Source organism: Podarcis vaucheri (assembly GCF_965113315.1).
Source record: "Podarcis vaucheri genome assembly, chromosome: 2".
NCBI lineage: Eukaryota > Metazoa > Chordata > Lepidosauria > Squamata > Lacertidae > Podarcis > Podarcis vaucheri.
This window is the reverse complement of record NC_138760.1, coordinates 128,122,071-128,146,259: the sequence shown is the minus strand read 5'-3', so window position 1 is coordinate 128,146,259 and position 24,189 is coordinate 128,122,071. Positions and strand designations below refer to the sequence as shown.

At 41.8% G+C, this 24,189-nt stretch overlaps 2 protein-coding genes across 2 annotated transcripts; both read right to left on the bottom strand.

Moving 5' to 3' along the window:
- Positions 1–2,359: 2,359 nt before the first annotated feature.
- On the bottom strand, positions 2,360–10,647 carry LOC309526221 (vomeronasal type-2 receptor 26-like; the record flags this gene model as incomplete). Its single annotated transcript, XM_082212135.1, has 6 exons — positions 2,360–3,258; positions 3,842–3,968; positions 4,543–4,770; positions 6,481–6,774; positions 10,231–10,470; positions 10,588–10,647. 6 exons carry the CDS (start codon positions 10,645–10,647, stop codon positions 2,360–2,362), a joined length of 1,848 nt encoding a protein of 615 aa, XP_082068261.1.
- A 2,951-nt stretch (positions 10,648–13,598) lies between these two features.
- On the bottom strand, positions 13,599–19,083 carry LOC309526220 (vomeronasal type-2 receptor 26-like; the record flags this gene model as incomplete). The annotated part of the gene is made up of 4 exons (XM_082212134.1): positions 13,599–14,497; positions 15,078–15,204; positions 18,214–18,441; positions 19,069–19,083. The coding sequence occupies 4 exons, from the start codon at positions 19,081–19,083 to the stop codon at positions 13,599–13,601; spliced, it is 1,269 nt and encodes a 422-aa protein (XP_082068260.1).
- Between the last annotated feature and the right edge of the window lie 5,106 nt (positions 19,084–24,189).

Genomic DNA, 24,189 nt, shown 5'->3' with positions numbered 1-24,189 from the left:
AGCACATCCAACTCAAGGACTGTATTAGGATGCTAAGTGAGAAGGCAGCACAAACTGTGTTTCTGCTTAGCAGAAGCCTAAAGGTCCTCATGAACCTCTCTCCATTGTTGATATCTGGAGCAACGAGGCCAATCCACGTCCAACTGAAATGCAGGAGCAGTTGGACTATCCCCAGATACTGATGTTCTTCTTTGGGGACCATTAGGTAGACAAAAGGGAACTGAGTTTTATCCTTAAAAGCATCAGAAACAAAACCATAACTGACCTACTAAAGAACAGAAGAGATTAGTGCCATTTCCCCCAACAAAATCCCAAATGCAAAACTTTGTGCTTTCTTGAAAGACAACTTTTCTGTTATATGGGAGAGAATAAATGGCCGTTTGATGAAGCTAGGCATCCTTACTCTACTGAGCTTAGCTGAATCTCAGTTAGCTGTTTGGTCGCAGAAACCTGTTTGTCGTGGGTTGTTTTTGTTTTGGGCTATGTACTGTTGGCAATTTTGATTTTTCTGTTATATTGTGTTCATTGAAGTAGTTGTACTACTAGGTACTTTACTTGTATTATTATTTCCCCAGCACCCAGCCCCATGGAACATTTCATTTCATTCATTCATTCATTTATTGTTTTTTTTTAAAAAAAAGTTTTACTCCAGTTACAAAAGTACACTCATCGTCTTTCTTCATATCATACATTCCTTTCTATAGATCAGTTATAGTTGATGAAGGTTTTAATGCTATATATTGTATAAGGTTGGGGGAGAAGAGAGGTAGGGAGAGAGAGAAGGGAGGAGAGAAGTGGGGTAGTAAACTTTCATTCTTCTACATAGTGTATGTGTGAGGTTTTGTATCAGCATCACATGGGTACTACACAACACAGACCTTAACACCACCGTATACTTACAACTGAGCTTTGCAAGGACATCTGCAATATTCAGGCAACTGGGCCTTACGTGTAGACACATCTGTAGCTGAGAGACCCTACTGTCCACTTCAAGCTAAATTATCCAGTTATTTTTCACAAAACTAATGATCTTTTGAATATTTATATAGCAAACAAGGATACATTAGGCATGTGAACCTCAAGTCTTGCCTTTACTGTAAATTTCACATACTCTTTTCTCTTGTGCTTCTTTATCCTGAGCTCCCAGAGTTTGTCTCAAAGCTTATGACACTTCACTGCTCTATCATGTACCCTTTTAATTTCACCACTTTAGTCTTTCATATTTACATTATATCTCATTTGGCACTAGCTTTTATCACTTCATTATTTGTAATTTCTGTTTGCAATCTCCTACATGAATGTTGACAAGTTCCTCAAAGACCCTTCTCCATGATCCACACCATTTATACCTGTGGGATCTTGTAGAATTAGCTAAAGCTCATCCACACTTCTCCTTGTCTCACTGCTTTCCACTGGGGAACAGCACAAATTGCTGTTTTGACGATATAGAAGAACAGAACAGGTTTTCTGTGGGAAAGGAGTAGGGGATGGGGGAAATGGTTCAGATCTGTGCCTAAAAAGGGTGGATCAAGTGAGAAACAGCTCCAACTCATGGACAAGCCCAGAATCTCCTGAATCAACTTTGTTAATCGAAGGTTGAGGGCTCTTTCTATCTTAGAAGCAGGAATGACATTTTCACATCTCTCCAAAGAAACTGCAAGAATATTCAGGATTTTTCCTTCCCTCCTGATATTCATACCTCTGGGGATTTTGTAGATGCTTGACATGGTTGAAATATCCTTGGATTATTTCCAAATAATCTGGCAAAGCAAAATAAAGACTAGACAAATTGATATGAAAGTTCAAATCTATTTTAATAACTTGCTAATATCTCCTTGCATATTTTGAAATTATCCAGTATATCTTGGGCATGACTCATGCCTATTGTGTGTCAACTACTTTTAAAATGTTTTGCACCTTGCACCACATGAAGAACACCCCTGGCACCAACAATCAATGTGACTCTCTTGATATGCACAACAGGAAATAAAGAAATACCAATGGAATGTGTTTCTTTCATGTTGAAAAAAATGCATAAGTAATTTATTTGTAATATCATCTAAGAATTTTTTATTTTCTTAATCAACAGATTCATTATTATTGAATTGCAATAAGGATTTCTTATTAGGAAAAAATATAAAGCAGTCTTCAGAAAAGAATTCATCAATAAGGTTTAGCAGGAGAAAAATGAACAGTGGTAAGGATGGAATATGATTCAAATGATAATTTTGTTTTCTGATTCCCAAAACAATAGCTTTTAAGGAGCTACATTCCCAACTCATGTGTCCTGGTTTTATTGCTACCATGCTGGCTATCAATCACAAAGACCAAAAACATATTTTAGGAATCAGGTGCCATATTAAGCCTTTGTAGTCAGGTGCTCCTTTGTATTCAGAGTAGTCCTAAGTACAATAATGAAGCACTTGGGAAGGAAGATGCAGCCCAGAAGCCCAGCACTGGAGGCCAACATAGAGAAGATCTGCACGGCTACCATGTACTTCCCCTTGGTGCTCAGGTAGGTGGGCACAAAGGACACCCAAACACTGCAGATGACCAGCATGCTGAAGGTGATCAGCTTGGCTTCATTGAAGGACCCAGGCAATTTCCTTGCCAGGAAAGCCACCGTGAAGCAAATGGCAGCCAGGAAGCCCATGTATCCAAGGACAGTGTAAAACATGGCAGCAGATCCTTCATTGCATTGCAGGATGATCTCTCCAGCCTGGGAGTGCATGTCAGAGTCTGAGAATGGAGGAGAGGTACCCAGCCAGATGACACAGATGAGAATTTGGATACTGGAACAGGAAATGACAATGGAATTAGCCAGACTCTTTCCCAGCCATCTCCTCACCCTGTTTCCTGGCTTAGTGGCCAAGAAGGCCAGCACAACGGTTATAGTTTTTGCCAACAAAGAAGAGACAGCAACTGAGAAGATGACGCCAAAGGCCGTCTGCCTTAGAAGGCAGGTCACTTTCCTTGGCTGGCCTATAAACAGAAAGGAGGACAAAAAGGAAAGGAGGAGGGAGACAAGGAGGATGTAGGAAAGGTCCCTGTTGTTGGCTTTGACTATGGGAGTGTCAAGATATTTAATGAATATTCCTAAAACAAGGCCTGTGATTAAGGCCAAAAACAGGGCAGTGGAAGCCAAGAGGGTCCCCAGATATTCATCATAGGACAGGAAGATGATAATTTTGGGGATGCATTGATCTCTGTCCTTGTTAGGGTGTTGATCTTCTGGACATTTGGTGCAGTGGTCTGCATCTGGAAAAAGAAGAGCATCTGCATGAATATTTTCCTGCAGACTAGCAAAAAAAAGCTGGTCTGTTTTGAATCCAGCCAACCCCCTTCAAACAGAAACAGTGATAGGGCTTGATGTTTCTGCTAATCAACACAGAGTTGGCCCTTTCCATGTAGGTCCCTAGTGGAGATACCCCCTTATTCATCTCCCAAGGAGGAGCTTGGAGTGTTCTAGAAGCTCCAAGTTGTTAATTGCAGCTACATCTGATCTCACCCCAACACCAGGTATTGTCAGATGGGTGTAATTTACAGGAAAAAAGTACCTTGGAGGAGAATGGACTGGAATTCTGGTCTTCCCAGTAAAAGCCAAACATCCTAGTTACTTTGCCACACTGACTGGGTCAAGGGAGCCTACCAGATGCAGCAACACTGCCTAATTCTTAAATACTCAAGGCTGTCTCAGTGGTACCTGGAAAGCTTTATTAAGATTATGTACATTACTATTGAACCTTTATTAAATTCAACCATAAGATTATACTTGAATATTCCACAACCAAGGACATATATTATTGTTCTTTTTGCTACACATTCCTTTGAAGTCTCCTACCTTCCTGAGTGGAGATCATCCCTTCCGCGCATGGAGCACAAGCATGGCAGCAAATGGGCTTCCCTTTCTGAACATTCTTGGCATATCCAGGGCGACAGATTTTGGTACACCTGGACTGAGGAAGGGTCTGACCAAAAAGAGAAAAAAGCATCAATGATAGACTGATGCCAAGTAACTTCTGGGCCAGTGTACAGTCTCAGTCTGTGCGGAATAGACACAGATTTGTTGTGGATGCTTTTTTTGATCCATGGGACAAAACAGAGGGTGATAGTCCTTGGGACACAGTTGAAGCAGAAATAGACAATAACAGAGAATTACATGGAGACTGTATTGGCCTTGGGTTTAGGAGTCAGAGCTGTCTGTCATTATTACAAAGTTTTTGGGAACACAGTACAAATCTGCTGTCATGGAAACCATTTACAATAACAAAATCCAGAGAAACAAACATGCTGAAACAGAAAGGTATTTGGAGCACCTGTGTTTTGCTTAATTCTGAAGTCTGGCATGCTTTCTGACAACTGCAAACGCCATGCCCCAGTCATAAGCCAATTAATGTTTCTTATTTTGACTTTCCTCCATTTATCTCCTCCCCTGTTTTGTGTTAGCCCATTAATTGGATTGGCATAAGTTATACTGTTGTTTCCCCCAACAGAGAATCAGAGCTCAACATATCTCTAAAAGGGAATAGAATGCAACCAAACCTTGTTGAACAGTCTGGACCACACAAGAGCCTCTTGGTCAATGGTGAATTTTGGGCCTGAGGATCCCTGTCTGTTTATGCTCCCAAATTTCACGGCACAAAAGGACTTGTTGAGAAATGGCACCCAATTCACAACGTCAGATTCGACTGTCAACTGCCCATTCTCATCCAAATACACTCCTTCCACGGAAGTATTGTAAAACTGAGAGCTGCCCAGGAAATGGTGAAACTAGAGTAGCAAAGAAAACATGCACATTTTTTAAAAAAGAAAACCATCTGGATAACCTGGCCTAAGTAATGAAGGAGTTAGTAAAGACTGACACAGGGTGTGTGTTTGGGCAATGGATCTGTGGCCCATTGATTCTGCTTCAGCCTTTTGGGACAGATTAAAGCCATGAGATGCGTAAGTTTCATTCCACACTCGTGGAAGAACTCTGCATGCATAAGCTTCCTATTTGTCAAAGTAAGGTTGTTGGGAGTGGTGCGTAGACATTAGCTTCCTTGCTACTAATTGCAGGAAGCCTTGCTAAGGGATCATGTGTCAAAGTGGAGGCAGATTGTCTTCTCAAGAGCAAAATTAGGATGTGGGTAACAGTACAGTGAATGGAGGAAGCTGAACCAGTGTTGAGGAGAACCCGATTTAAACCAATAATAATAATAATAATAATAATAATAATAATAATAATAATTTATTATTTATACCCTGCCCATCTGGCTGGGCCTCCCCAGCCACTCTGGGCAGCTTCCATAAAAACCAAAAATACAATAAAATATCACACGTTAAAAACTTCCCTGAACAGGGCTGCCTTAAGATGTCTCCTGAATGTCAGGTAGTTGTTTATCGCTTTGACATCTGCTGGAAGGGCGTTCCACAGGGCGGGCGCCACTACCGAGAAGGCCCTCAGCCTGGTTCCCTGTAGCTTTGCTTCTCGCAATGAGGGAACCGCCAGAAGGCCCTCGGCGCTGGACCTCAGCGTCCGGGCAGAATGATGGGGGTGGAGACGCTCCTTCAGGTATACTGGACCGAGGCCGTTTAGGGCTTTGAAGGTCAGCACCAACACTTTGAATTGTGCTCGGAAACGTCCTGGGAGCCAATGCAGGTCTTTCAAGACCGGTGTTATATGGTCTCGGCGGCCGCTCCCAGTCACCAGTCTAGCTGCCGCATTCTGGATTAGTTGTCGTTTCCGAGTCACCTTCAAAGGTAGCCCCACGTAGAGTGCATTGCAGTAGTCCAAGCGGGAGATAACCAGAGCATGCACCACTCTGGCGAGACAGTCTGCAGGAATTCAGGGTACTGATCCCTGTTATCAGCAGATCGGTTGAGACCACTGCAGTAATCAACAACAAAAACAAAAACAACTGGCTTTGAACAGGTGATTGCCCTGGTCAGCAGAGATATTGGTGAGGTAAAAAGGAATACCTGCCCAGACTGTATCCTTTGATATTCCAGCCTGTATTTAACCTTCGCCACCATTTGATTTGATGTGGAGGACAGCGCAGCCCTTATGGCCCGTGCCAGAGCAAGGACAAGGTAGTATATACTGTAGTTATCCAGAGACAGGATGTTCTCAATCACTTTGTCAGGCAAGGACTCCAGAATGTCAACTTCCCTGCACCTTTTCCTTCCTTTGACAGACAGTATGTGCTTTGAATATGAACACTTGAATGATTTCTCCCCAAACTGCAATATAGGATATAAAAACGTGCCATTATTATCATAGTTTGGCCTTCTTTTAATACGAGTTAAGAAAGAGAAAAACCCATGAACGTGCAGGGGAGAAAGAATATCGTAAGACAAGTTCCCAGTGATGTTCCACAAAGCTGTTGTGATCCAGATTTTCCCCACAATGGGTCTTACATGCTTTTCAACTATGAATTGCAAAATAGATAGTGAACTATAGAAGTAACGATTCTCCCCATAGTAGACTAATACATTGACTTTGTTCCACATGAAAAATGTTTTGGAAGGTGACGGTATTTCCATATCCTGTACTGGGATGCTAAGAGAGAAGGCAGCACAAATTGTGTTCCTGGTTAGCAGGGGCCTCAAGGTCCTCATGAACCTCTCTCCATTGTTGGTGTCTGGAGCAACGAGGCCAATCCAAGTCCAGTTGAAGTGCAGGAGCAGTTGGATTATCCCCAGATACTGATGTTCTTCTTTGGGGACCATTCGGTAGACAAAAGGGAACTGAGTTTTGTCATTAAGAGCCTCAGAAACAAAACCGTAACTGACCTAGTAAAGAACAGAAGAGATTATTGCCTACAGAATCCCAAACATAGTACTTTATATTGGCCTGAATGATAACTTTTCTCTGACATTGAAAACAATATCCCAGGGGAGCTTAACAATATACCATATTTCATTGTTTGCTTTCAAAAAAAGGTGACAGAGTCTTTGCAATGGGTTGCGTTTGCCCTGATGGCATTTTTGTTATTGCTTTTACAACATGTTTCTTGTAGCAAATTTATCTAATTGTATTATATGATTTGTATTATATAAACAAGACCTGGAGCTGACTGTGGCTCAGATCATCAGCTCCTTATAGCAAAATTCAAGCTTAAACTGAAGAAAGTAGGAAAAACCACTGGACAGGTAAGATACAATCTAAACCAAATCCCTTATGAATACACAGTGGAAGTGAGGAACAGGTTTAAGGATTTAGATTTGCTGGACAGAGTGCCTGAAGAACTATGGGTGGAGGCTCGCAACATTATACAGGAGGCAGCAACTAAAACCATCCCAATGAAAAAGAAATGCAAGAAAGCAAAGTGGCTGTCCAACGAGGCCTTACAAATAGCGGGGGAGAGAAGGCAAGCAAAATGTGAGGGAGATAGTGAAAGATACAGGAAATTGAATGCAGATTTCCAAAGAATAGCAAGGAGAGACAAGAAGGCCATCTTAAACGAGCAATGCAAAGAAATAGAGGAAAGCAACAGAATGGGAAGAACCAGAGATCTGTTCAAGAAAATCGGAAATATGAAAGGAACATTTCGTACAAAGATTACCATAATAAAGGACAAAAGTGGTAAAGATCTAACTGAAGCAGAAGACATCAAGAAGAGGTGGCAAGAATACACAGAGGAATTATACCAGAAAGATATGGATGTCTCGTACACCCCAGGTAGTGTGGTTGCTGACCTTGAGCCAGACATCCTGGAGAGTGAAGTCAAATGGGCCTTAGAAAGCACTGCAAATAACAAGGCCAGTGGAAGTGATGGTATTCCAGCTGAACTGTTTTAAATTTTAAAAGATGATGCTGTTAAGGTGCTACACTCAATATGCCAGCAAGTTTGGAAAACTCAGCAGTGGCCAGAGGATTGGAGAAGATCAGTCTACATCCCAATCCCAAAGAAAGGCAGTGCCAAAGAATGCTCCAACTACCGCACAATTGCACTCATTTCACACGCTAGCAAGGTTATGCTTAAAATTCTACAAGGTAGGGTCATGCAGTATGTGGACCGAGAACTCCCAGAAGTGCAAGCTGGATTTAGAAGAGGCAGAGGAACCAGAGACCAAATTGCAAACATGCGCTGGATTATGGAGAAAGCTAGAGAGTTCCAGAAAGACATCTACTTCTGCTTCATTGACTATGCAAAAGCCTTTGACTGTGTTGACCACAGCAAACTATGGCAAGTTCTTAAAGAAATGGGAGTGCCTGATCACCTCATCTGCCTCCTGCGAAATCTCTATGTGGGACAAGAAGCTACAGTTAGAACTGGATATGGAACAACTGATTGGTTCCAAATTGGGAAAGGAGTATGGCAAGGCTGTATATTGTCTCCCTGCTTATTTAACTTATATGCAGAATTCATCATGCGAAAGGCTGGGCTGGATGAATCCCAAGCCGGAATTAAGATTGCCGGAAGAAACATCAACAACCTCAGATATGCAGATGACACAACCTTGATGGCAGAAAGTGAAGAGGAATTAAAGAACCTTTTAATGAGGGTGAAAGAGGAGAGCGCAAAATATGGTCTGAAGCTCAACATCAAAAAAACGAAGATCATGGCCACTGGGCCCATCACCTCCTGGCAAATAGATGGGGAAGAAATGGAGGCAGTGAGAGATTTTACTTTCTTGGGCTCCATGATCAGTGCAGATGGTGACAGCAGTCACGAAATTAAAAGACGCCTGCTCCTTGGGAGAAAGGCGATGGCAAACCTAGACAGCATCTTAAAAAGCAGAGACATCACCTTGCCAACAAAGGTCCGTATAGTAAAAGCCATGGTTTTCCCAGTAGTGATGTATGGAAGTGAGAGCTGGACCATAAAGAAGGCTGATCGCCGAAGAATTGATGCTTTTGAATTATGGTGCTGGAGGAGACTCTTGAGAATCCCATGGACTGCAAGAAGATCAAACCTCTCCATTCTGAAGGAAATCAGCCCTGAGCGCTCACTGGAAGGACAGATCGTGAAGCTGAGGCTCCAATACTTTGGCCACCTCATGAGAAGAGAAGACTCCCTGGAAAAGACCCTGATGTTGGGAAAGATGGAGGGCACAAGGAGAAGGGGACGACAGAGAATGAGATGGTTGGATGGTGTTCTTGAAGCTACTAGCATGAGTTTGATCAAACTGCGGGAGGCAGTGGAGGACAGAAGTGCCTGGCGTGCTCTGGTCCATGGGGTCACGAAGAGTCGGACACGACTAAACGACTAAACAACAACAACAACAATTATATGATTTAATCATTCTTTATTCATTAAATTATCAAAATTTATGAAAAATAGATACTGTTAAAAGGGAAAAAGCTCACACACAATCACAACGAACATTTGTAGCTCACATTAGACCTATAATAGCTAAAGTATCGATTCTCCACACGAGTCAGTTTCGTGTTTGGAAATTGGTCAAATTTATTTTTACTAGACATTATATTTCAGATCTTTCTAGGCATTCCTTGAAGTATTGCAAAACTCAACAGTTATCCCATGTGTTGGAAAGGATGTTCCACTACAGGGACATATCAACACATGTGTTTGGAGTGTCCCAAAATGAAAAGTTGTGGGAAAATGTGTTTACAGAATTATCCCTTCTTCTAAGGCAGACAGTACTCATGACCCCAGGACTGGCTCTGTTTAACTTGTATAGACACGATATGTAGCAAATTAGAAACCAAGTATTTTGCCTCGTGTTTATTGAATGTTTCCTTTTGCATAATTGTTCATGTATATCACACATGACACTAGCTTTTATTATTTATTTATTGTTATTTCAGTTTCGATGGCTAGGAATCCACATAACTGAAAAATTCCATTCTCCTGCATGAATTTTGACAATTTTCTCCAAGACCCTTCTCCATGATTCACACCATTTATACCTGTGGGATCTTGAAGACTCAACTAAGGGCTTATCCACACTTCCCCATGTCCCATTGCTTTCCTTGGGCAAAATCACAGATTGGTGCTTTTTTCTGGTTTAGAGGGAAAGAACAGGTTTTCTGTGGGAAAGGAGTAGGGTAAGGGGGAAATTCTCAGATCCATGCCAAAAAACCACAGGGCAAATGGAAAGCCACTCAGACCTTTGCTTTCTAAGTATAGATGGGTCCAGAGTCTCCTGAGTCATCTTTGCTAACAGGTGGTTGAGGGCAAATTCTCCTTCTGCCTTAGAATCATGAACTACATTTTCACATCTTTCTAAAGAAATTGCAATAACATTCTGGGACTTTTCCTTCCCTCCTGACATTCATACCTGTGGGGTTTTGTAGATGCTTGACATGGTGGAAATATATTTGGATGTGTCAGTGTCAGCCCCCTCAATAACGGCCAATACCTTATTCCATGGTCCACAGTAATAGTTTGGGATGTTTGCCTGCCCAGGGCAGAGCAGGTCCACCATGGCACCAGAAGTCATTCTGGTGTCGTAAAAGTTGTCATAGATGTCATAGCCCAGGGTGAGGTTGGCGGAAAGCCAGTGGTTCTGATTAACCTCCTGAACGGCAAACAAGAAGGACAGGATATGCCAGTAGGCCCGGACTCCTCTCCTGGAAAAAAGTGTGTGTCATCTTGACATTCTTTCCACACAAAGACCAGATTGTGTCATCCTTACCTGTGACGGGGGGCAAAAATCATGAGATGCTTCTGCAGCACCTGTACACCTGAGATCCATAAATCGCTTCCTGTTCAAATATTAGAAGAATGGGCTATTCTAAAGCAAAGGTCTCACTAGTGTGGGTGAAAGCACACAGTTTGCAGTAGATGACTTTCTGACATTCAAAACAAATCTGACCATTTCCCTCCAAAAGGATGAAAATGGAAGACATGATTTACCAAGCAAAAGTACCAGAAATGAGGATAGCAGACCACAACATTTGGTCTTGATGAGGTCACATTCAGTTTGCATAAAGCTTTTACAACAGTAGGCACAAAAGGACTTACCCATAAACTCTGGTAAAGGGAGGCTCATTGAAGACGCTTGGCTTGAACACAACAGGTACTGCAGATACAACCCCGCTGATGTGGTAGTCTCCTGGCCTGAACCAATTCAAGGGTTCATTTGGATCCCTTATCAAAGTCAATGGGCATTTTGCTTTTGGCACCCCAGATTTGACTTCAGGTAGTTGCAACTGCAACCACAGCAGAAGCAGAAGAAGTCGACACATTCTGGGTCTGCTTGCTACCCCTCCCTTCCTATAGGCTGCTATCAGCAACAGATCTATCAAAGTACTAGCAACCAAAAGCCCAGCTGCCATGATGTAATCAAAGAGAGTATACGTAGCTTGAGAGACAGCAAGGGTTCATTTGAGCCTCACAAAGGCAGCATAGGTTGCCCAGCCTTGGGGGCCCAGGAGAGAGGTATTTATGTCCACTTTCTTTCAGGCAAAGTTTGTAGAACTTACATTACGTTCCTTGTGATTGGACTCTAATATGACCTGATTTCAAGGGTGCTGGTGGGGAGTCTCTTGAGCTTTGGTAAGAAAAGGAGTAAATCACCATTATTTTAAATAATTGTGAAGGAGAGGATTGCCTCTGCAGGCTCCTGGACTCTCCTGGTGGATCCAGGTGCAGAGCGGGAGAAAAACATGTTTCTGTGAACTTGTCATTGTAGTTCTACATTGTGACATGGGTCAGAAATCGGGCAGTGGAGCTTGGCACGACCTATCCCAATGTCTCTGAAAGAGTCAGCCAAGGACCATCAGTGGACATCAGTTCCACAGCCCAACCAGTACCTCCTGACTCCCCCATCTGTGACCATGCATAGTCCCTTTGCCTAGACCAATGGCAGTACTGCCAGTTTAAAGTATGCTGAATACAGGTTTCTAGGAGATAAGGAAGTTCAAGGGGGAGGGATAGAGAAGGAAGGGATGTTCCACTCTTCTGAAGGCCTAGGGCAAGAGAATGTGTTGCGTGAAATTAGGTTGAGTGATGTAAGGTTAATATCTTAAATCGTCATCCTAATAACCTGGCAATAGAGAGGAAAGGGATAAGAGAGGAGAACTGTTATAGGAGGAGGAAGTGAATGTAAAACGAGTGGGGAGGAAGTATGGAAGTTTTTGGAGTAATATGATAGAAGCATTGAAGGGAGGAGGGAAGATGAAATGAGAGAAGACAAGTAAAATGAGAAGTTTGGAGGTATATAGAATAAAAAGTGGGATAACAATCTCAGCATTCAAGGTATTTGAAAGGAGAAGTGAAGAGAAATGAAATACTGAATGAACATTTGGGGAGGGACCATGGCTCTGGGCTTAGACTCTTAGAGTGCATGATTTGCATGCAGAACACTCCGTGTTTCATCCCCATCATTTCCAGGTACGGCTGGAAAACGGCTCCTGCCTGGAAGTCTGGAGAGCCACACGCAATCATTGTGGACAAGGGATCTCCAATGCTCCCGAAGTTTTTGGACTTGGGTGCAGAGACCCAACATTTCCCACACTTTGATCCTCTGTGTGTTAATGGTCCAAAGAAATGGCCTCATGTTTAATCAGTTCATTGTAAAATTGAATATCATTATATATATAATTGCTCCCTTCTGTTGTTGTTGCTTTGTTGTTGTTGTTTTATTATTATCATATATATATTATTCAAAAGTTACAATACAGTTCTCTTCACTGCCATAATATCACAGAATGATCACTCCAATCCTCAATCCCATGTCACTTGTTGCCTCGCCAGTTAACCTCACGAGGAACCCAAACACAAATCTGGTTGGCTCCCTTCTCAGCATGATTGGTTCAGAAGGGGCCAGTGCAAGTGGAAGCTGCTGTGGGCACTGCTGGGCTGCAAGGGCTGGATGTCTCTGTTGTCGGACATTTTAATTGTGTTACTGTATAACATGCTGACAATAGATGGTGCTGTGGAGTTCCAGCTTTTGCCAACGTGATTTCCCATTTTGATGTTTACAACATGTTTTCCTGAAACACCTTTTTGATGTGTCTAGAACCAGTCTAGAGGGGATATAATGCTTAGTTATGTTCAAACAGCAAGGATAATGTTGTGTAACAATGTTCTAACAGGGGTATCCACAGACAGCCGGCAAAGCAAAAAAAGTACTAGACAAACTGATTTGAAAGGTACAAACCAATTTTAATAACTTCCTAATATCTCTTTGCATATTTTGAAATTATCCAGCATATCTTGGGCATCACTCATGCCTATTCTGTGTCAACTGCTTTAAATATGTTTTGCACCTTGCACCACATGAAGAACACCCCCGGCACCAATATTCAAGGTGACTCTCTTGATATGCACAGCAGGAAATAAAGAGATACGAATGGAATGTGTTTCTTTCATGTTGAAAAAAAATGCATAAGTAATTTATTTGTAATATTATCTAAGAATTTTTTATTTTCTTAATCAACAGATTCATTATTATTGAATTGTGATAAGGATTTCTTATTAGGAAAAATATAAAACAGTCTTCAGAAAAGAATTCATCAATAAGGTTTAGCAGGACTAAAATGAACAGTGGTAAGGATGGAATATGATTCAAATGATAATTTTGTGTTTTGATTCCCAAAACAATAGCTTTTAAGGAGCTACATTCCCAACTCGTGTGTCCTGCCTTTATGCTGGCTATCAATTGCAAAAACCAAAAACATATTTTAGGAATCAGCTGCCATATTAAGCCTTTGTAGTCAGGTGCTCCTTTGTATTCAGACTAGGCCTGAGTACAATAATGAAGCACTTGGGAAGGAAGATGCAGCCCACAAGCCCAGCACTGGAGGCCAACATAGAGAAGACCTGCACAGCTACCATGTATTTCCCCTTTGTGCTCAGGTAGGTGGGCACAAAGGACACCCAAACACTGCAGAAGACCAGCATGCTGAAGGTGATCAGCTTGGCTTCATTGAAGGACCCAGGCAGCTTCCTGGCTAGGAAAGCCACTGTGAAGCAGATGGCAGCCAGGAAGCCCATGTAGCCAAGGACAGTGTAGAACATGGCAACAGATCCCTCATTGCATAGAAGGATGATCTCTGCAGCTTGGGAGTGCATGTCCAAGTCTGGGAAGGGTGGGGAGATTCCCAGCCAGATGGTGCAGATGAGAATTTGGATACTGGAACAGGAAATGACAATGGAATTAGCCAGACTCTTACCCAGCCATCTCCTCACCCTGTTTCCTGGCTTAGTGGCCAGAAAGGCCAGCACAACGGTTATAGTTTTTGCCAACAAAGAAGAGACAGCAACTGAGAAGATGATGCCAAAGGCTGTCTGCCTTAGAAGGCAGGTCACTTTCCTTGGCTGGCCTATAAACAGAAAGGAGGACAAAAAGGAAAGGAGGAGGGAGACAAGGAGGATGTAGGAAAGGTCCCTGTTGTTGGCTTTGACTATGGGAGTGTCAAGATATTTAATGAATATTCCTAAAACAAGGCCTGTGATTAAGGCCAAAAACAGGGCAGTGGAAGCCAAGAGGGTCCCCAGATATTCATCATAGGACAGGAAGATGATAATTTTGAGGATGCATTGATCTCTGTCCTTGTTAGGGTGTTGATCTTCTGGGCATTTGGTGCAGTGGTCTGCATCTGGAAAAAGAAGAGTGTCTGCTTGAACATTTTCCTGTAGACTAGCAAAAAAGCAAGTCAATTTTGAATCCAGCCAACTCCCACAAATGGAAACAGTGATGGGACTTGCTATTTCTGCTAATCAACACAAAGTTGGTCCATTCCATGCAGTTCCCTATTGCAGATAACACCTCATTCACCTCCCAAGGAAGAGCTTGGAGTGTTCTAGAAGCTCCAAGTTGTTAATTGCAGCTACATCTGATCTTACCCCAACACCAGGTGTTGTCAGATGGGTGTAATTTACAGGAAAAAAGTACCTTGGAGGAGAATGGACTGGAATTCTGGTCTTCCCAGTACAAACCAAACATCCTAGTTACTTTGCCACACTGACTGGGTCAAGGGAGCCTACCAGATGCAGCAACACTGCCTAATTCTTACATACTCAAGGCTGTCTCAGTGGTACCTGGAAAGCTTTATTAAGATTATGTACATTACTATTGAACCTTTATTAAATTCAACCATAAGATTATACTTGAATATTCCACAACCAAGGACATATATTATTGTTCTTTTTGCTACACATTCCTCTGAAGTCTCCTACCTTCCTGAGTGGAGATTGTCCCTTCTGCACATGGAACACAACCATGGCAGCAAATGGGTTCCCCTTCCTGAACCTTTTTGGCATATCCAGGGCGACAGCTTTTGGTACACCTGGATTGAGGAAGGGTCTGACCAAAAAGACAGAAAACATCAATGAAAGTAACCTCTGGGCCATTGTAAAGTCTCAGTCTATGTGGAATGGACACGGCTTTGGTTTTTGATGCTTTCCCCCTTTTTTGATAACATTTTCCCCCAAAAAATAAAAAAACCAATAATAATATTCACATTTAACAATTTAAACCATAAATCTTAACTGACTTCCTTCCACTCCCCCTCCTGGTTCCATTATTTTACTCTTATTCATGTACGTCCTTAAAATCTTATATTCTTGAGAATCAAATTTTTAAACCTTGTTCATCTTATTACAAGTGACTTTTAAAAGTTCAACTAATGTAAAAACCTATACACAAAGCTAACAAGGTTATACTTTAAACATTTCCCTTATTTAAAAAGAAGAAGAAAGAAAAGAAAAAAATCAATGTCCTTTTGGGTTTCAAATTGTCTATTATGTCCTGCATAGTTCACTAAGTTATTTTACAAATCTTCCTTGGCGGTGGCTTCTTCCTTCTATAGGGATGGGCTGGTCTTGCCCTGGTGTCCACCCTCAGGTGGCGGGACAGAGTCTTTCTCCCGTACATCCATCAAGTCCTATACCTTTCAGAATGATAACTTCTATTTTTTTTTGACAAAAGTCATTTTCAGCATTCTCTTCAAGTCTTTATATTTTACCTCTCAGGTCTTCCTAATAACTTTACATTGCCACCACATATAGTAGCCTCTCATGCCTTTTACCCTCCCTTCCTCTTTTGTCTCCATCAAAGTCAAAGCCTCCTAAATCAATTCACACAAAGTGCCATTTTTTACCATGAACCATCTGTACTTTCCCTTGCATTTTCCTCAAACCTCCCACCTCAACCTTTCCCACCTCGGTGCTTTGTATGTTCACCTCTTTAAATTGTCCCACAGCCTCTGAAAGTAAGTTAGTATTTTCCCGAATTTGAGAAGCTGCCTTATCAACATTTTCCTTTATCTCGGACAGTTCTCTTTTCAATTCTGAAAGCAAATTGTATAATTCATATGTTATGTTCTTTTGATTCATGGCCTTGTTGGTTTGTTTCAACATTGCGCTTTTTTCTTCTACCATTTCTAATTTAAGATGGAAGGGGAGAGGTCAAATCTCTCCCTGTTTCCCAGCTTCCTCTCTGAGATTAAATTCCAAAACAAGAAGTCTTTTTCCACCAGCGAAGATATTGTTTTGGCTTTGTCAGTACTTTGTCAAGGCTATTTCACTAAACCCAGTAAAGAAACCAGTACTCCCAGCCTCTTCCTCCCCCTTTTCCACTTTACTCACAAAAACAAATTCTAACAGTTATATATTCCCATCTTAACATCCATTCACAACAAAATAATTTTTAATTACCAATATGAATAAAGCTATAATACTAATATTTTTTTAAGTCTCATTTTGTCCTCTTCTTTCCCCTCTTTTTTAATCTTGATTTTTAACCAGCTGGTATCTTTTGATGAAATAAGTCCACAACTGCAATTCCTTTTAATTAGATATCTTCAATACTCTGAAAAGTCAAAGATTTCTTTCCCAAAAATAACACAAGATCAGAGAATCAGTCCCTACTTTCTTCTAGAGAGGCATTTTTTAATATTCTCCCATTAAATAACATTGCATTCCTTCTCCAGTTTAGCCTCCATTTTAAGTCAAGTTCAATCACAACATAGTATAACTTCAGGTTCAAATTGATCAGGTCAAGTTCAATGCAAATGAAACATCTAAATTTATCGGACTATATAAAAATAATATGAAATAATATAAATTATGATTCTATGATTCTATGATTCTATGATTCTAAATATGTGCGAGAAAACATGGACAATATAAGCAGTATAACGAGAATGATTGGAAGTTTTACATTTTAACTTTTTATTTAATCACAATATACTGTATTTTCCTTTCCTTTTTTCTTTTCTTCCTTTCTTATTTTGCTTTTGCTTTGTATGACATGTTATCTATGTGTATATGTTTATGTGGGAAACTAATAAAGATTATTTTAAAAAGAAAAGAAAAGCTGTGTGTAATCTTTTAATCCTTATTGTTCATGTGTTAACTTACCTCCCAAAGTAAACTTCAGCAGAACTTCACTTGTATGTACTGTATTTCATGCTCATCGCACCAGGAACGGGAGCGGATTTCCTTTTAACGCTCCCATTTTTGCCGACTCAATCAAATTAGACCTTTACAATCGGCTTCAGTATTTTGGAATGGTACCCGCTTGTGGCTGGATCTGAGGCTTTGCTTCACGGAGCTGCGTTGGTGCCTAGTTTGCCAAAGCTTTCACTTGGCTTCCCCCTCACTCTCCACACCTCTCAGGATGGAGAGCGGAGACTGGCAATGCCAAGCTGCCATCCATGAAACAGCAGGACCCCAAGACACCCCAATGCTCCTCTTGGGGATTTTGGGGGAGGTGCATAGCTCTTGCGCCTTCCCCGGAAGCTCTGTGAAGCCAGATCTGACAGAGCTGTCAGATCTGTGGTCCATCTGCCATGCTGACGGAGCCCGTGAGTGGTGTTTGATGCTTTTTTTGACCCATGGGACAAAACAGACGGCCAAATTCCTTGGGACACAGTTGGGGCCGAAAGAGATAATCAAGAAGAGAGAATTACATGGAGACTGTATTGGCCTTGGGTTTAGGAGACGGAGCTGTCTGCCATGAGTACATAAGCACAGTACAAATCTGCAATCATTGAAATTGTTTAAAAATATCCAAATCTAGAGAAACCAACAAGCTGAATCAGAAAGGTATTTGGAGCAGCTGTGTTGTGCTCAATTCTGAAGTCTGGCATGCTTTCTGACCACTGCAAACGCCATGCCCCAGTCGTAAGCCAACCTTCTCCTCCATTTTAATGTTTCTTATTTTGACTTTCCTCCATTCATCTCCTCCCCTGTATAGTGTTAGCCCATTAATTGGAGAGGCAGCAGTTTTATTGTTGTGTTCCCCAACAGAGTCTCAGAGGTTAACATATCACTAAAAGGGAATACAATGCAATGAATGGGTTTTCCAAACCTGGTTGAACATTCTGGACCACACAAGAGCCTCTTCGTCAATGGTGAATTTTGGGCCTGAGGATCCCTGTCTGCTTGTGCTCCCAAACTTCACTGCACCAAAGGATTTGTTGGGAAATGGCACCCAGTTCACAACGTCAGATTCGACTGTCAACTGCCCATTCTCATCCAAATACACTCCTTCCATGGAAGTATTGTAAAACTGGGAGCTTCCCAGGAAAGGATGAAGCTAGAACAGGAAAGAAAGCATGCACATTTAGAAAAGAAGAAAACCATCTAGATAACTTGGCCTAATCTATGAAGGTGTTTGTACAGACTGACACTTTGTGTGTGTGTGTTTGGGAAATGGATCTGTGGCCCATTGTTTCTGCTCCATCACAGATTAAAGCCATGAGATCCATAAACCTCATTCCTCACCCTAGGAAGAATTCTGCAAGCACAAGCTTCCTATTCGTCAAAGTAAGGTTGTTGGAAGTGGTGTGTAGACATGAGCTTCCTTGGCTGGTAATGAAGAAATGAACCTATGCTGCCAATACTCGTAGTAGACCAGTATGAAGTAAGCAGCAAAAAGTATGAAGTAAATACACGAAAATCTTGAGGAAGAATTTCCTGAAAAAAGAAATTAAATATTGTAGCTTAAACCAAGAAGGAATGTAACACATGTACTGTAAGTAGAGACTTTTGTACCTGTCTGTTCAGATATTATTTAAAAATTTTATTTAAACACTAATAAGTTTTGGTTTGTGCCACCAGTGAATGTTTATAAATGTACCAAAACCATGAGAGAAAATTTACTGAAGAAACCTGAGACTCTTCAGGGGCAAAACAGGTAACAAATGCCGGCACCCTGTCTAACTCTCGTGTGTAACATCACGGACACTTCGTTTGATCAAACTTATCTTCATTGATATCTACAGGTGCCTGACTAAAGGAACTTTAAGGACTGAATGTTCCTTTTGAACACAATTTGAATGAGTTTTCTGTTTGTGGCTTCTGTGGTAGATCTTGTACCTTGCTCTCTCAATTTTTGGATTATTAATATAAGATTTAGAACGTAGGATGGTTTGGTAGTGTTTTGTGTGCTACTGATGTGCTGCTTAATTCATACTGGTCCTTGGCTGGTAATAGCAGGAAGCCTTGCTGAGGGAGCAGATGGTAAAGTGGAGGTAGATTGTCTTCTCAGCAGCTAAATAGGCTGTGGGTAACGGTACAGTAAATGGAGGCAAAGTAAAGCCAGTGTTGAGGCAAGCCTGATTTCACCTGAGAATGGAATTCAGGGCACTGATTCCTGTTGAGCAAAGATTTTTGTCGGGGAAACAGGAATACCTGCCAAGACTGTATCAAGTGGTATAGTGGAGGCAGATTGTTTTCTCAGCAGCAAAATTAAGATGTGGGTAACAGTACAGTAAATGTAGGCAAAGTAAAGTCAAGTCTGAATGGAATTCACAGCACCGATGCCTGTTTAGCCTTTGAGGAAAATAGGAATACCTGCCAAGACTGTATCATTTGATATTTCATCCTTTTTTTACCCTTCACCACCATCTGATTGGATTTGGAGGAAAGTGCAGCCCTTAAGGCCCCTGCCAGAGCAAGGACAAGATTGTAAATACTGTAACTATCCAGAGACAGGATTTTCTCAATCACTTTGTCAGGTGGGGACTCCAGAGTGTCAACTTCCCTGCACCTTTTCCTTCCTTTTACAGACAACATGTGCTTTGAATATGAACATTGAAATGTTTTATGCTCAAACAGAAACATAGAATCGAGCAATGTGTCAAAATCGTCATCATTTGCCCTTTTTTTAATACGAGTTAAGAAAGAAAAGAACCCATGAATGTGCAGGGGTGAAAGAATATTGTAAGACAAGTTCCCGGTGATGTCCCACAAAGCTGTTGTGATCCAGATTTTCCCCACAATGGGTCTTATAATCATTTTAGCTATCCTTTGCAAATTATATATTGCAGTATAGAAGTAGCGCATCTCTCCATAGTAGATTAATACATTGACTTTCTTCCACATGAAATATATTTTAGAATACTCCAGTATTTCCTGATTATGTACTGGGATGCTAAGTGAGAAGGGAGCACAAATTGTGTTCCTGGTTAGCAGGGGCTTCAAGGTCCTCATGAACCTCTCTCCATTGTTGGTTTCTGGAGCAACGAGGCCAATCCAAGTCCAGTTGAAGTGCAGGAGCAGTTGGACTATCCCCAGATACTGATGCTCTTCTTTGGGGACCATTCGGTAGACAAAAGGGAACTGAGTTTTATCATTAAGAGCATCAGAAACAAAACCATAACTGACCTAGTAAAGAACAGAAGAGATTAGTGTTGTCACCCACAACAAAATCCCAAATCTAGTACTTTGTACTTGCCTGAATGATAACTTTTCTCTGACATGGGAAACAGGAAAAGACAAAGTTCATGGGGGGAAACAATATCCCAGGGAAGCTTAATAATATACCATATTTCATTGTTTGCTTTCAAAAAAAGGTGACCGAGTCTTTGGAATGGGTTGTGTTTGCTTTAGGTTATGCCCTGATTATGTTTTTGTTATTGCTCTTACATGTTTCTTGTAGCAAATTTATCCAATTGTATTATATGATTTAATCATTATTTATTCATTAAATTATCAAAATCTACAGGGACATATCAACACATGTGTTTGGAGTGTCCCAAAATGAAAAGTTGTGGGAAAATGTGTTTACAGAATTATCCCTTCTTCTAAGGCAGACAGTACTCATGACCCCAGGACTGGCTCTGTTTAACTTGTATAGACACAATAGGTAGCCAATTAGAAACCAAGTATTTTGCCTCTTGTTTATTGAATGTTTCCTTTTGCATAATTGTTCATGTATATCACCCATGGCACTAGCTTTTATTACTTATTCATTGTTATTTCAGTTTTGATGGCTAGGAATCCACATAACTGAAAAATTCCATTCTCCTGCATGAATTTTGACAATTTCCTCCAAGACCCTTCTCCATGATTCACACCATTTATACCTGTGGGATCTTGAAGACTCAACTAAGGGCTTATCCGCACTTCCCCTTCTCCCATTGCTTTCCTTGGGCAAAATCACAAATTGGTGTTTTTTCTGGTTTAGAGGGAAAGAATAGATTTTCTGTGGGAAAGGAGTAGGGTAAGGGGGAAATTCTCAGATCCATGCCTAAAAGCCACAGGGCAAATGGAAAGCCACTCAGACCTTTGCTTTCTAACTATGGGATAAGTGTAGATGAGTCCATAATCTCCTTAGTCATCTTTGTTAAGAGGGGGTTGAGGCTAATCTCTCCTTCTGCCTTAGAAGCAGGAATGACATTTTCACATTTCTCCAAAGAAATTGCAATAACATTCTGGGATTTTTTCCTTCCCTCCTGACATTCATACCTGTGGGGTTTTGTAGATGCTTGACATGGTGGAAACATCTTTGGATGTGTCAGTGTCAGCCCCTTCAATAACTGCCAATACTTTATTCCATGGTCCACAATAATAGTTTGGGATGTTTGCCTGCCCAGGGCAGAGCAGGTCCACCATGGCACCAGAAGTCATTCTGGCATCGTAATAGTTGTCATAGATATCATAGCCCAGGGTGAGGTTGGCAGAAAGCCTGTGGTTCTTATTGACCTCCCGAACAGCAAACAAGAAGGACAGGATATGCCAGTAGAGCAGGAATGCTTCCCTGGAAAAAAGTGTGTGTCATCTTGACATTCTTTCCACACAAAAATCAGATTGCGTTATACTTATCTGTGACTGGGGGCAAAAATTATGAAAGGCATCTGCAGCATCTGTACACCTGATCTCCATCAACCCCTTCCTGCCCAAATCTTAGAAGAATGGACTATTCTAATGCTAGGAAATTCCCACTTTTACAATACTTCCATGGAAGGAGTGTATTTGGATGAGAATGTCTCACTAGAGTCGTGAAAGCACACAGTTTGCAGTAGATCAATTTCTGACATTCAGAATGAATCCTACCAATTTCCCACCAAATGGACGTAAATAGAAGACATAATTGACCAAGCAAAAGTACCAGAAATGAGGAGACATGCCTGGCAGACAACAACATTTGGTCTCCATGAGGTCACATTCAGTTTGCATAAAGCTTTTACAACAGTAGGCACATAAGGACTTACCCATAAGTTCTGGTAAAGGGAGGCTCATTGAAGACGCTTGGATTGAAAATAGGAGATGCTGCGGATATGACCCCACTAATATGGTAGTCTCCTCGCCTGTACCAATTCAAGGGTGCCTTGGGATCCCTTATCAAAGTCAATGGGCATTTTGAGTTCAGCATCTCTGGTGTTGCTTCAGGTAGTAGCAATAGCAACAGCAGAAGGTGACTTACTATGTGCCTGCCTTTTACTCCAATCTCCTTCTTGAGTGCTATCAGCAACAGAGCTAGCATATTACCAGCAGTCAAAATCTGCTTGGAAGACCCAGGCTGTATTGACTTAATCACAGGGAACATGCCTGGCGTACATGACTTGAGAGCCAAAGAGGATTCAATTCAGGCCCATGTGGGCAGCATAATCCCACCCCACCCTCAGCGGCACAGTGGAGAAGTATTTATGTACCAGTCTCTTCTGGCTGAGTCTGAAGAAGTTACATCATGTTGTTGTTCAATGTTGGATGCAAATATGATTTTATTCCTCTTGAGCTTTGGCAAGATGATGACAAAGAAATCACCATTATTTTTAATAATTACATTTGCCTTCACCCCTTGCTGCCTTCACGGCTCCATGTGTAGAGCTGAAGAAAAACATAGAATCATAGAATCATAGAATCATAGAATCATAGAGTTGGAAGAGACCACAAGGGCCATCGAGTCCAACCCCCTGCCAAGCAGGAAACATGTTTCATAGAACCACAGAGCCATAGAATTGTAGAATGGGAAGGGATTTCAAGGGTCATCTAGTCTAGGTAAAGGGACCCCTGACAATTAAGTCCAGTCATGAACAACTCTGGGGTTGCAGCCCTCATCTCACTTTAAAGGCTGAGGGAGCCGGCATATGTCCACTTCTGCAGACAGTTTTTCTGGGCCACGTGGCCAGCATGACTAAGCTGCTTCTGGCAAAACTAGAACAGTACACAGAAACACTGTTTACCTTCCTGCCGGAGCGGTATCTATTTATCTACTCACACCGTGTGCTTTCGAACTACTAGGTTGGAAGGAGCTGGGACCGAGCAACAGGAGCTCACCCTGTCACAGGGATTCAACTGCTGATCTTTCAGTCGGCAAGCCCAAGCAACACAGTAGTTTAATCCACTGTGCCACCTGCAATTAAGAAAACTCAGTTTAGCATCTATTACACATGGCGATCCAACCTCTGCTTCAATACCTCTAAAATTAAGAGTCTACAACCTCCTGAGGGAATTCATTCCACTTTCAAACAGTTCTTACTGTCAGAAAGTTTTTCCCAATGTTTAGTCTGAATCATCAGTACGGGCCACATGATCTCCTGCAATGATTTTGCAAAGTTTTTTTGCAGATAAAGTCGCTCAGATTCGGGAAGAGGTAGACTCCACCGTGGGAGCAGGGCCAGGGCAGGAGACTGCTAGAGTACTGTCTAGTCAAGTTGCATGGGATCAATTCCAATCTGTTACCTCCGAGGATGTGGACAGGCTGTTTGGACGAGTGAAACCAACCACCTGTCTCCTTGATCCTTGCCCATCCTGGCTTATAAAAGCTAGCCGGGAAGGGCTGGGCGATGGGCTTCATGGGGTGGTGAATGCTTCCCTCCATGAGAGAGCCTTCCCAGACCCGCTGAAAGAGGTGGTTATTAAACCGCTTCTTAAAAAACCATCTTTAGATGTGCCACGATGGCCAACTATCTCCCAGTCTCAAATCTTCCATTCTTGGGCAAGGTGATTGAGCGAGTGGTTGCTGAACAACTCCAGGCACGCCTGGAAGAAGCGGACCATTGGATCCCTTCCAGTCGGTATTCAGGCCTCATCATGGGACTGAAACTGCCTTGGTCGC